At 53.2% G+C, this 14,035-nt stretch overlaps 1 protein-coding gene across 1 annotated transcript in view; it reads left to right on the top strand.

Moving 5' to 3' along the window:
* LRP5 (LDL receptor related protein 5) overlaps nt 1-14,035 on the top strand; it is a 137,030-nt gene that overhangs the window by 41,414 nt on the left and 81,581 nt on the right. The window contains exons 3-4 of the mRNA XM_054390312.1: nt 7,349-7,546; nt 12,409-12,605. Of these exons, the coding sequence (XP_054246287.1) occupies nt 7,349-7,546; nt 12,409-12,605 (395 nt within the window). The remainder of the gene's footprint in view (nt 1-7,348; nt 7,547-12,408; nt 12,606-14,035) is intronic.

Genomic DNA, 14,035 nt, shown 5'->3' with positions numbered 1-14,035 from the left:
TCCTAAGAGCATGCTGGATCTCCTGTGCACTCAGATACCAAACACCAGCTCTGGTATTTTTAGCTCCTAACAGCTGCTGTCTTATCCCCTGGCCCAGGGATATTTAAAACTGTGTTGTTTACATTGGAAGCACCACCACCAAAGTCAACCAACCCAAAAGCTACCCAAAGAGGGGCATTAGGCTCTTTAGTGTCATTTTTGAGAGCCCGTCCTTTCAGCAGGCTGCCCAAGCATGGAGCTTTGCTAGCACAGTTAGTGCTGGGCTGAGATTCTTTGTATAGTCCCCTAAACGTTGCTGGATCCTTACCTGGGCTCCAAGCCCAGCTGGAAATAATCCCTCAGTTCCCCCTGCCTGAAATAGGCAATCTTCACAGCTTTCAACTCTGTTAATGAGGGTTAATTTGCATCAGTCCCTCACATAGAAAGTGTTAGGGTGCACAGGATGATTTTTTTTTTCCTCTGGGAAGCTGCTCTGAGCTTTTTGTGGTGTTGTCCCCCTGCCTATAAAGCCCCAACCCAAACATCTGCTGTTTGCACAACAATGAGCTGTGTGCTGGGGGCCTTGGGAAGGTGGAAACTGGGAGGCATGATGGCTGCTACTCAGACATGGATGGAATGGGCTGGGCTGGAAGGGACCTCAAAGCTCATCCAGTTCCAACCCCCTGCCATGGGCAGGGACACCTCCCACCAGCCCAGCTTGCTCAGGGCCTCATCCAGCCTGGCCTGGAGCACCTCCAGGCAGGAGGCAGCCACAGCCTCCCTGGGCAACCTGTGCCAGTCTCTCCCCACCCTCACTCTCAATAATTTCTTCCCCCTCTCCACTCTCAGTCTCCCCTCTCCCAGCTCCAAGCCATTGTCCCTCATCCTGGCACCCCCAGCCCCTGTCCAAAGTCCCTCCCCAGCTCTCCTGTAGCCCTGCAGGTACTGGAAGCTGCTCTAAGGTCTGCCTGGATCCTTCTCTTCTCCAGGCTGAACAGCCCCAACTCTCCCAGCCTGTCACCACAGGGGAGGTTCTGCAGCCTCTGATCATCTTGGTGGCCTCCTCTGGACCATCTGCAGCAGCTCCAGGTCCCTCTTGTGCTGGGGGCCCCAGCAGTGGAGGCAGTGCTGCAGGTGGGGTGTGAGCAGAGCAGAGCAGAGGGGCAGAATCCCCTCCCTGTGCTGCTGCTCTCCCTGCTCTGGATGCAGCTCAGCACACAGCTGCCTGCTGGGCTGCCAGGGACCACTGCTGGCTCCTGGGGAGTTTGTCGCCAACTGACACCCCAAGGCCTTCTCCTGCAGGCTGCTTTCAGCCACTCCTCACCCAGCCTGGATTTGTGCTTGGCATTGCAGGACCTTGCACCTGGCCTCGTTGAACTTCCCGAGGTTGTCTTGGTGCCACCTGTCCAGGTCCCTCTGCCAGTTTCCTCTGGCAGCTTCATGTGTGGTCGAAAGAACTGCTGGTGTCCAGCAGCCTCTGTGTGGCCAAGCTGACCCAGGTCACCTATGACATTAGGCAGCAGGTTTGTGGTGAGGGAGAGGCTGCTGGGCTGGAGCTCCTTTAATGTCACCAAAAGCCCTGAGGGCCCTTTGGCTCAGAGACTTCTCTTTCCTTTTCTTCACCTGCATGGGCTGAGCTCCAGGGCAGGCTGCAGCTTTCCTGGGAGGCTTGAGCAGAGGGATTTGGCTCAAGGGGCTGAGTTCTGGGGATATGTTTTCATCCTTTTAACCTGCTTTTAAGGCTCTGTCTCTTTTGGGTTTGCTTGTAGGTAGCTGCCAATGGGGTTCTGTATTTTGGTCTCAGTTTTTCTTTAGTCTGCAGTGATACATCTCAGTACAGAAGTAAGTTTGGGACTGCCACAGCCTTCTGGGTTTTCTAGCTATTAAAGATGAAATTTTTGACTGTTTTTCAACTGTCTTTTGTGCATCTTCATTCCTGTAGAAGAAGCTGAATGAAGAATGAATAAATGAAGCTGAATGAAGTGACCTGACTTGGCTGAGGGCACAGAGGGCACTGCCAACCAGTTTGCTGATGGCACTAAACTGGGAGGAGTGGTGACATCCCTCAGGCTGTCCTGCCATTCAGCCAGACCTGGACAGGCTGCAGAGCTGGGCAGGGAGAAGCTGACTGAAATCCAACAAGGGCAAGGGTAGAGTCTGGCAGCTGGGAGAGAACAACCTCAGAGACCAGGAGAGGTTGGGGACTGAGCTGTTGGAGACGAGCACAGGGGAGAGGGACCTGGGGGTGCTGTTGGCAGAAGGATGCCCCTGAGCCAGCAACGTGCCCTGGTAGCCAAGAAGGCCAAGGGCAGCCTGGGGTGCATTAGAAGGGCTGTGGTGAGTACATCAGAGAGGTTCTCCTGTCCCTCTGCTCTACCCTGCTGAGGCCACATCTGGAGTATTGTGTCCAGTTCTGTGCCACTGAGTTCCAGAAGAACCTCAGGGAACTGCTTGAGAGAGTCCATCCCAGACCCACAGAGCTGCTGCAGGCAGTGGAACATCTCCTGTGAGGCCAGGCTGAGGGAGCTGGGGCTTGAAGCTGGGAGCAGAGGAGCCTGAGGGCTGCCCTCATGGCTGGGGATAAAGATGTGCAGGGCTGGAGCCAGGCTCTGCTCAGGGATGGCCAAGGACAGCACAAGGGGCACTGGGGGTGAGCTGGAGCAGAGGAGATGCCACAGGAACAGGAGGGAAAACTTTGTCCCTGTGAGGGTGCCAGAGCCTGGAGCAGGCTGCCCAGAGAGGTTGTGGAGTCTCCTCTGGAGACTTTCCAACTGCCCCTGGATGTGTTCTGTGTGCCCTGCCCTGGCAGGGGTTAGACTGGATGAGCTCCAGAGGTCCCTTCCAGCCTCTAACACTCTGTGATCCTGTGTGTCCTGTGAATAGTTGAGGCTAGAGTAGGTGAGAATTGGTCTGGCCTGGCCGAAAAGAGGGCTTGTGCTGCTGACTTTGCAGATCTGATCAGCAGCTGGTGGAGCAGAGCAGCTTCTTTTATGTCTGCTCCTCTCTGGCTTCCCCTGTTTGTCAGTAGCTGCTTCCCCACGCACTTTGAGCTGCCACAAATTACAGCCTGACTTGCTAAGGAAAACCAAAATGAGTGGCAATTGACATTCATAGGTTGTGCTGTGAGCTGGGGCAGCTCAGCTCCTGCTGCTACTGTCAGTCTGTCCTGCTGCAGCAGCTCAGATACTTTGGGGATGTGGCTGCACTGCAGCCACTATGAGGTCAGCTGCCTCAGAAACCTGAGGACTCTTCTGCCTGGAAGCTTTACCTCTGCAGGTTGACAACTCCTTGTTCTCCCCTCCCACACTCCAGTGTGTGCATTGGCATATATTGCAGTCCTGTCTGTCTGTCTGTCTGTATTTTGATCCATGTTTCCCTCGTCAGGGGGACAAACAAGCTGCTGATTCTCTTTGCTGCTGATCCTCTTTGCTGCTGATCCTCTTTGCTGCTGATTCTCTCTGCTGCTGATTCTCTCTGATCAGAACAGTGCAGAAAGGTTCTGGGAATACCCTGGGGGTCCAGTGGGCTGTGAGGGAGATGTGCAGGGGATCACTGCACAGCTGCCTGCTGCCCTTGCCTACAGTGCAGGGACCTCAGAGATCATCTACTCCAGCCTCACTGCCATAGGCAGAGACACCTCTCAACGATAAGATATTCTATCAGCAGCTGGAAGCTGTCTCAAGATCATCAGACCTTGTCCTTGTGGGGGACTTTAACCTACCAGACATCTGCTGGGAACTTAATTCAGCAGAGAGGAGACAGTCCAGAAGGTTCCTAGAGTGCATGGATGACAACTTCCTGATGCAGCTCTTAGGTGAACCTACCAGGGGCAAGGCTCTGCTTGATCTGCTGTTCTCAAATAGAGAAGGGCTGGTGGGAGATGTGATGGTTGGAGGCTGTCTAGGGTGCAGCGACCATGAGATAGTGGAGTTTTCAATATGCAGGGAAATAGGGAGGAGCAGTAACAGAACCCTCACTTTGGACTTCCGGAGGGCAAACTTCAGGTTGTTCAGGCAACTTACTCGGAAAGTTCCCTGGGTAACAGCCCTTAAGAAGAAAGGTGTCCAGGATGGTTGGACCTACTTCAAACAGGAGCTCTTAAAGGCACAGGAACTGGCAGTTCCCACATGCCGTAAGACGAGCCGGCGGGGAAGACGACCGGCCTGGATGAGCAAGGAGCTCCTGAAGGATTTAAGGGAAAAAAAGAGGGTTTATTGCCTTTGGAAAGGGGGGGAGGCAACTAGTGATATGTTTAAGGATGTTGCTAGATCATGTAGAAGAAAAATTAGAGAGGCAAAAGCACAGTTAGAAATTAAACTGGCCGCTTCCGTGAAGGACAACAAAAAGCATTTTTATAAATATATTAATGCTAAAAAGAGGGGCAAGAGGAACCTCCACTCTTTATTGGACGTGGAGGGTAACATTGTAACTAAGGATGAGGAGAAGGCTGAGATTCTAAATACCTTCTTTGCCTCCATTTTCAACAGTAAGGCAGGAGGACTTCAGGATAACTGGCCTCCTGAGCTGGTTGATGGGGTCAAGGAGCAGTGTTGTACTCCTGAAATCCATGTGGAATTAGTTCGAGACTTGTTGAGTCACTTGGATATTCACAAGTCCATGGGACCTGATGGGATTCATCCTAGGGTGCTGAAAGAGCTGGCAGATGAGCTGGCCAAGCCTCTCTCCATCATTTTCCACCAGTCCTGGCTCACTGGAGAGGTCCCAGAAGACTGGAAACTGGCCAATGTGACACCCATCCACAAGAAGGGATGGACAGAAGAACCTGGGAACTACAGGCCTGTCAGCCTGACCTCAGTGCCAGGGAAAATCATGGAGCAGATTGTCTTGGGGGGCAATCACTGCATACCTGAAGGATGGCCAAGGAATCAGGCCCAGCCAACATGGATTTAGGAAGGGCAGGTCCTGCCTCACCAACCTGATCTCCTTCTATGATCAGGTGACCAGCCTGGTGGACGTAGGAAAGGCTGTGGATGTAGTCTACCTGGACTTCAGCAAGGCCTTTGACACTGTCCCCCACAGCAAACTCCTGGCCAAGCTGTCAGCCTGTGGCTTGGACAGCAGCACTCTGTGCTGGGTTAGGAACTGGCTGGAGGGCCGAGCCCAGAGAGTGGTGGTGAATGGTGCCACATCCAGCTGGCAGCCTGTCACTAGTGGTGTCCCCCAGGGATCAGTGCTGGGCCCCATCCTGTTCAATATCTTTATTGATGATCTGGATGAGGGGATTGAGTCCATCATCAGTAAATTTGCAGATGACACCAAGCTGGGAGCAGGGGTTGATCTGTTAGAAGGTAGAAGGGCTCTGCAGAGGGACCTTGACAGGCTGGACAGATGGGCAGAGTCCAACAGGATGGCATTCAACAAGTCCAAGTGCCGGGTGCTGCACTTTGGCCACAACAACCCCATGCAGAGCTACAGGCTGGGGTCAGAGTGGCTGGAGAGCAGCCAGGCAGAAAGGGACCTGGGGGTACTGGTTGACAGCAGCTGAACATGAGCCAGCAGTGTGCCCAGGTGGCCAAGAGAGCCAATGGCATCCTGGCCTGCATCAGGCATAGTTTGGCCAGCAGGAGCAGGGAGGTCATTGTACCCCTGTACACAGCACTGGTTAGGCCACACCTTGAGTACTGTGTCCAGTTCTGGGCCCCTCAGTTTAGAAAAGATGTTGAATTGCTGGAGCATGTCCAGAGAAGGGCAACGAGGCTGGTGAGAGGCCTTGAGCACAAGCCCTATGAGGAGAGGCTGAGGGAGCTGGGGGTGTTTAGCCTGGAGAAGAGAAGGCTCAGGGGAGACCTCATTGCTGTCTACAACTACCTGAAGGGAGGTTGTAGCCAGGAGGGGGTTGGTCTCTTCTCCCAGGCAACCAGCACCAGAACAAGAGGACACAGTCTCAAGCTGCGCCAGGGGAGGTTTAGGCTGGAGGTGAGGAGAAAGTTCTTCACAGAGAGAGTGGTTGGCCATTGGAATGTGCTGCCCAGGGAAGTGGTGGAGTCACCATCCCTGGAGGTGTTCAAGAGGGGATTGGACGTGGCACTTGGTGCCATGGTTTAGATAGGCATGAGGTGTAGGGTGACAGGTTGGACTCGATGATCTTTGAGGTCTCTTCCAGCCTTCTTGATTCTATGATTCTATGATCCAGCCTGGCCTTGAACACCTCCAGGCAGGAGGCAGCCATAACCTGTGCCAGTCTCACTACCCTCCTACTGAAGAACTTCTTCCTCAGCTCCACTCTAACCCTGCTCTGCCTCAGCTTCAAGTCATTCCTCCTTGGCCTGGCTCCAGACACCCTCAGCAAAAGTCTCTCTGCAGCCTTCCTGCAGGATCCCTTCAGGTCCTGGCAGGCAGCTCTAAGGTCCCCCTGGAGCCTTCTCTTGTGCAGGCTGAACACCCCCAGCTCCCTCAGCCTGTGCTCACATCAGAGCTGCCCCAGCCCTTGGATCATCTTTGTGGCTTCCTCTGGACTCATTCCAGCAGCTCTGTGTCCTTCTTATGATGACTCCTTGCCATGCTTTCTGGAGCTCCAGTGGTACAAGACTTAGCTTAGGTGCAGCTCAATGTACCCAGCAGATGCCCATGCAGTGCAGTGAGACAGCAGTGGCTGGCAGTGCAGTGCACAACCAGCTTTGTCTAAGGGCTCTGATGGCTGTGCTGCTGGTGGGGAAGCTGTGCCAGGAGTTGGCACTGTCCTGTTTGCAGCCCTGGCACCCTGAGATTGAAGCCTGGATATGGTGGGAAATGGAGCAGAGGAGGCTGAGGGAGACCTCATTGCTCTCTATGGCTCTCTATGCAGTGGGGTGGGGGTTGGGCTCTGCTTCCTAGTTTCAGGCAAAAGAAGGAAAGGAACTGGCCTGAAATTGTGCCAAGGGAGGGTTAGGGTTTGGAGAGGAGCAAAAATTTCCTTGGTGCAAAAGTGGTCAGGGATTGGCAGAGGCTGCCAAGGGAGGTTGTGCAGTCCCCATGCCTGGAGGTGTTCAAGCAAGCTGTGGCCATGGCTCCTGGAGGTTCTCCACTGTAAGGACTTCTGACAGTCGAGTGCAGCCCAGCAGTGGAACAGGAACAGATGATGCAGAGGCAGTACTGTGTGAGATGCTTTCATGAAGGACTTGACTTGCACCCTCTGGAGCTGTGGTTTAGTTTATGGTATTGGTCTGTGCATGTTCTGGGGAGGTCTGTGTGCTCTGGCAGGGGGCTTGGCCTGCATGATCTTTGAAGGTCCCTTCCAGCCCCTGCTGCTGTGTGATTCTGTGCTGCTTTGGTGTCTGTACTGCCCTCGGTGTGTGTGGGCCTGAGTTTGCAGAGAGCCCTGCAGCCCAGCAGGCTGTGCAGGGTGTGATGGGCTCTGGTGTCTCTGCAGGTACATGTACTGGACGGACTGGGGCGAGACCCCCCGCATTGAGCGGGCGGGCATGGACAGCAGCGTGCGCAAGATCATCGTGGACTCGGACATCTACTGGCCCAACGGGCTCACCATCGACCTGGAGGAGCAGAAGCTCTACTGGGCTGATGCCAAGCTCAGCTTCATCCACAGGGCAAACCTGGATGGCTCCTTCAGGTGAGGCTCCTGTTGTCCACACGATGCTGGCAGGCACTTCTCGTCTCTGAAGGTGTTTCCTTTGCCACAGTCTAGAAGTGTGCCCAGATCTCCTTGGGTATTAAAATGCTGTGGGTGGCAGCCTGGCAACAGCCTCCCTCCCAGCAAACTGCTTTCCAAAGGAAGACTTTTGGGATCAGGCTGTTTATAGCCTTCAGGTTGCACCAGGGAAGCTTTAGAGTGGTCATGAGGGAACATTGCTTCACCAGAAGGGCTGTTGAGCACTGGCCCAGGCTGCCCAGGGCACTGGTGGAGTCCCCATCCTTTGGGGTGTATACAAGATGCAGGGATGTGGTGCTGAGGGACGTGGGGTAGTGGTGGACTGGTCAATGCTGGGTTAATGGTTGGGTCTGATGATCTTGAGGGTCTTTCCCAACCTAGATGCTCCTGTGATTCCTGCACAGCAGGAGTTTTCATTTGTAGTCTCCTCTTTGTCCTGGAAATAGTTGAAGATGCTTCCCCTTGGCCCTGGGCAGTCTCACATTTTATTAGTGCCTGGGACCTGGCAGGATTGGCACTGCTGATGTTCTTTTTCCAGCAGGAAATAGACATTGAGACAGACTTGTCCTTGGCCCCTTCCAAGGTGTCCTTTATGGCATGCCTGGGAATTAACCAAGCTCAGCTGCTGTCTGACTCCCAGAGAGCAAACAGCAGTCTCCTAAAGCCTGAGAGAAAGCTTTAGTTGATGGCTTCTGACCAAGGATGCTGTTGAGTTTTGGCTGTTGTTACCATAAAGAGGTGACCCTTCAGACAGGGCAGACCTAGATACTGGAGACCTTAGACCTTCCTACAGGAGAGCTGCTGAGGGGCTGTTCAGAAGGGCTGCAGGGATAGGCCCAGGGGCAATGGTTTGGAACTGGAGCAGGGCAGAGTTAGGTTGGAGCTCAGGAGGAAGTTGTGCACAGTGAGGCTGGGGAGACACTGGAACAGGCTGCCCAGGGAGGTGCTTGAGGCTCCATCCCTGGAGCCAATTCAAGATGAGACTTTATGTGGAAGGGACCTTAAAGCTCATCCAATTCCAAACCCCTGCCAGGGGCAGGGACATCTCCCACCAGCCCAGCTTGCTCAAGGCCTCATCCAGCCTGGCCTTGAACACCTCCAAGCAGGAGGCATCCACAGCCTCCCTGGGCAACCTGTGCCAGAGTCTCACCACCCTCCCACTCAAGAACTTCTTCCTCAGCTCCACTCTAACCCTGCTCTGCCTCAGCTTCAAACCATTCCCCCTTGGCCTGTCCCCAGACACCCTCAGTAAAAGTCTCTCTGCAGCCTTCCTGCAGGATCCCTTCAGGTCCTGGCAGGCAGCTCAGGTCCTGGCAGCCCAACCTTCTCTTGTGCAGGCTGAACACCCCCAGCTCCCTCAGCCTGGCCTCACAGGAGATGTTCCACTGCCTGCAGCAGCTCTGTGGCTCTGTGCTGAACTCTCTCAAGCAGCTCCCTGAGGTCCTTCTTGAACTTAGTGGCCCAGAACTGGACACAATATTCCATATGTGGCCTCAGCAGGGCAGAGCAGAGGGACAGGAGAACCTCTCTGACCTGCTCACCACAGCCCTTCTAATGCACCCCAGGATGCCCTTGGCCTTCCTAGCCCATTGCTGGCTCATGGGCATCCTGTTGTCCACCTGTACCCCCAGGTTCTTTTCGCCATAGGTGTTCTCCAACTGATCAGCCCCCAACCTGTGCTGGTACCTGAGAATATTGATCTTAATTTTAACTCTTAAACTGAAATTTTCTCTTCCCCTAATCAGTATTGACACAGGAGTCTGTGCAGGTGGGACTCAGGTTCCACTCCTGGCAGGGGGGTTGGGCTGGATGATCTTTGGAGGTTCCTTCCAACCCCTAATGTTCTGTGATTCTGTGATTAAGGCAGACTTCAGTCATGGTTCTAAGTGGATGATAACTTTGGAGGTTGATTTTGTCCCTTCACCACAGAGCAAAATAGCTTTCAGCCAGCCTTGTCCATGCCCATTTGGGGTTTGAAATGCTTCTCCCCCTCCCATCCCAGAACCACTTCACAGTTCAAGGGAATTCGTGTCACTGGAGCACTGTGCCTGATGCATCCTAGCAGGCTTCTGTTTGCAAGGACATGGGCTGGGAGTATTTGAAGGGATGTAATTACAGGAGGGGGAGAGACTTGATACCTAAAAATGATGGAAATAGGGGCAAGAGAGAGTGGAAAACAGCTGCTGCCAGAGGAGACAGCCCCTACTGAGATGTGAGAGGAAGGAGAAAGTGCAGTCAGTGTTGCTGTCCTTGGATCTGGGGGGGATTGGAAGCACAGAAACTGTAGAGCAGTTCCAGTTTGGTCTCTGCAGCAGAAAGAAGCAACAGAAGAATTTTGTGTTCTGTTCCCCACATTCCCTGCTGTGCACTGGGACCTGCAGAGACCTGTCTGCGTGTGGCAGTCTGCTCTAAATTCCTCCATGTCTGAATACAGATGAAGAATCTTGGGGATACCTTTTGTATTGCCCCCCACGCTGGAAGATGCAGGTGGTACCTGTACTGCCCAGAAGGAAGCAGACTCCTTGCTCTGCACATGGCAGCTGGCTTTGGGGTTTTGCTTCAGTCTCTTCAATGCAAACAGCTGGAATGCAGTCCAGTGCGTAAGGAATTGGTTGGATGAGCCCAACCAAAGGGTAGTGGGGACCTGCAGCATGGCTGGGGAGGGACTGTTCAGAAGGGGCTGTGGGGATAAGGCTGAGGGCAACGGTTTGGAACTGGAGCAGGGCAGAGTTAGGTTGGAGCTCAGGAGGAAGTTGTGCACAGTGAGGCTGGGGAGACACTGGAACAGGCTGCCCAGGGAGGTGCTTGAGGCTCCATCCCTGGAGCCATTGCAGCTCAGGCTGGATGTGTCCCTGGGCAGCCTGCTCTGGCTGGAGGTGTCCCTGCTGCCTGCAGGGGGTTGAACAAGATGCCCTTGGAGGATCCCTTCCAACCTGCTGCAGTCTGTGAAGCTGTATAAGAAAGATCTGCTCCTCAGTGTCCCTCAGCATGATGCTTTCGGCTCTCCCCATTGTTGCATACTGGTCTGTGGTGGCAGACACTGGTTTGGAAGGGCTGTGTGTGCCTCTCTGTGCAGGGATCAAATGCATGGGTTTGGTGAAACTGCCTTCATCTGGCTTTGACTGAGCAGTTGTCAAGGTTCTTTTGACTGACTTGGTAAGGGTCTCCAGAACTCCTGCATCTCTGCTGTCGAAGGTCATTGGGAGGTGTGCAGATCTGGGCATCCTGGGAGCTTAGAAAGCATGTGCAGATGTTTGATATTTGCATAAAGAAGCATTTCTTCCTCAAAAGGGTTGTTAGACTCTGGAACAGGCTGGGCCAGCAAGTGGGTGGGGTTCTCATGCCTGGAGGGGTTTCAGAGCCGTGGAGATGTGGTGCTGGGGAAAGCAGTTTAGTGTTGGTTCTGGTGGTGCTGGATTAATGGTTGGGCTGGGTGGCCTGCAAGGTCTTTTGTAGCCTAACCAATTCCATGGCTGTGAAGAATGTTCCTGTTTGGTGACTTGTAAACTGAGTTTGGAATATGGTGATGAGGTTTTTAGCTGTGCTCCACAGATCAACTTCTGGATGAGAAAGGGGAAAAAAGCACCACTTGGACACACATCAACATGGGAAAACTTCTTCCTCATGAGGGTGGTGAGGCACTGGAACAGGTTGCCCAGAGAAGTTGTGGAGGCTCCTAGCCTGGCAGTGTTTAAAGCCAGGTTGGATGAGGCCTTGAGCAACGTGCGCTAGTGGAAGGTGTCCCTGTCCAGCTGGAGGATCTTGAAGGTCCCTTCCACCCCAAAGCAGTCTGTGGTTCTGTGTTTGGTGGTTTTGGGTACAGCTATTAATTGCTGTGCAAATGCACAGATCCCTTCAACAGCTGAAGTGTCCTGACACAGACTGGTTGTGAATATTTAGTATTGAGAAAAAACATCACTGAGTAAGAGCTGGGTCTGCTCCAACCAAGGTAAGAGGAAGCAGCACAAAATTGTTCCAGGGGAGGGTTTGGTTTCAGATGAGGAAAAATTTCTTTGGTGCAAGAGTGGTCAGGGGTTGGCAGAAGCTGCCCAGGGAGGTGGTGGAGTCCCCATGTCTGCAGGTGTTCCAGAAACCTGTGGCCACAGTGGTGCTGGGTTAATGGCTGGAGTGGATGAGGTTTGTCCAAGTCCTGGGCAAGGATGTCAGATGTGTATCAAATACCTGTCCAGTTCACACACCTGTCTGTGTGCTTGAGGGTTGGACTCAGTGGTCTTGGAGGCCTTTTCCAACCAAACAATTCTGTGATGCTCTATGCAAAGAGGGACAAAGGAGTGCTTGGATTGGAGCAGCACTCTTCCACCCTGTGTTTGCCTCCAAAGGGCAGTGGTCTTTGATCATTTGCACAGCCCTGTGATGGAGGGCTTTGATGTGGGCTGTCAGGGGCAGGCATGAAGCTGAATCACATAACAGATTCAGAGAATGGTCTGGGGTGGAAGGGACCTCAAACATCATCCAGTTCCAGCCCCTTCCTATGGGCAGGGACACCTTCCTCTCAACCACGTTGCTCAAGGCCAAGGCCCCATCCAAGCTGGCCTTGAACCCCTCATGCTGCTGTGAATCCCAGAGTGTTTGTGTCCTCACTGCTCTGAGGGGGCAAAGTCTGCTTTTCCATTCGTCACTTTTATCTTTGTAGGGGTTGGACTGGATTATCTCCAGAGGTCTCTTCCAGCCCCTAACATCCTGTGATCTCCAGGTGAATCCCTTGCTCCAGTGAATTCCTTGGAAGGCCACAATTCCAATAGGAGTTGTACAAAGCCAGTGTCAGCAATGCATTTTTAACCTTTCTTCTTTCTTTCTCCTAGGCAAAAGGTGGTGGAAGGGAGCCTGACCCACCCCTTTGCACTGACCCTGTCTGGGGACATGCTGTACTGGACGGACTGGCAGACACGCTCCATCCACGCCTGTAACAAAAGGACAGGAGAGAAGAGGAGGGAGATTTTGTCTGCCCTCTACTCCCCCATGGACATCCAGGTCCTCAGCCCGGACAGACAGCCATACTGTATGTGTCACTGTGCCCTGCAGCTCCCTGCATGGCTCCTATTTACCTACCAGAAACACACTGGTCATCAAATGGTGACTGTGAAGGTGTAAGGGTTGGGCACCTGGCCAAGGTGCTAGAGCTGGAAGTATCCAAATCCTGAACCTTCCTCTGAAAATTCCAACCTGCACTGGGATGAGCTCACTGATCACACAGCACATGACAAAATCCAGTGCAGTACTCTTACACTTGGAGCTAGAAGAGGGGAGATTGAGAGTGGAGATGAGGAAGAAATTCTCTCCAGTGAGGGTGGGGAGAGACTGGCACAGGTTGCCCAGGGAGGCTGTGGCTGCCTCTTGCCTGGAGGTGTTGAAGGCCAGGCTGGATGAGGCCCTGAGCAAGCTGGGCTGGTGGGAGGTATCCCTGCCCATGGCAGGGGGTTAGAGTAGTTGATCTTTGAGGTCCCTTCCAACCTGAGCCGTTCTCTGGCTCTGTGATTTTGAGAATGGAACTTGGGAGCAATGGAGTGGTCCTGTTGGTAGTGTGTATCATTAAGTAGCTATGGGAATAGTCATCTCATGCCTCCTGGAGGTGTTCTGCCATTTGGATGTCTTCTTTGTTGATGCTAACTGTGAATTCTGCTTCCATGCAGACCATGTTTGCTGTGCTTTATAGGGACAGGCTTGAGAGTGAGCAGGAAGAGTTTGGAGACCCCCTTGGCGATGGAACATGGGGAGTTCATTCCCTTGAGGCCTTTGGGTGCACACAGCATCCTGCTTTATCTCCCAGCTCCAGATAAGAGTTTGTGTGTGCTGAATTCCTGCCATTGCTTTCAGCTCAGGGAATGTCACAGCCTTGGGTCGTTGTGTTCCTGGGCCACTCACAGAGCACACATGGTGCAAATAGCTCAGATGCCACTGACCTCAGTCAGCTCAGGAGCCCTCCCTCCCTCCTTCCCTCCTTCCCCTCTTCCTGTCAGTGGAAGTAACACAAACCAAGTTAGCCAGAAGCTGTGCTTCTGACACTAAAGCAGTTGAGATTCTTGCTCAAGCTGTGGCTGAATTTTGGAAGGATCTGACACAACCTGCCACCTTGATCATTATTTTTTAATAGACTGCCCTTCCCCACACTGTTATTTCTGGTTACAATTTCAGCTCTGCTGCTGTTTTTTCCCCAGGTAAATGAAATTGGTGCCTGCAGGGATTCTGTGCCTGTCCCTCATCCCTCCCCCCACTTCTGGATGGATTTTGTTTTGTCACTTGTTGCTCCTCTGGGTTTCCTGCTCACTCAGTGCTCTCACTTGCTGGGAAAGCTTTTCAGTACAGATCTCCAAGATGAAACACTACTGCAGTGTGGAGATTCATGGAATCACAGAATGTCTTAGGTTAGGAAGGGCCTCAGAGATCATCTGCTCCAACCCCCTGCCATGGGCAGGGACACCTCTCAACTAG

This window comes from Indicator indicator, chromosome 21 (genome assembly GCF_027791375.1).
Source record: "Indicator indicator isolate 239-I01 chromosome 21, UM_Iind_1.1, whole genome shotgun sequence".
Classification (NCBI taxonomy): domain Eukaryota; kingdom Metazoa; phylum Chordata; class Aves; order Piciformes; family Indicatoridae; genus Indicator; species Indicator indicator.
Note: the sequence above shows the minus strand (reverse complement) of the source record. Positions and strands in the feature narration are given on the sequence as shown.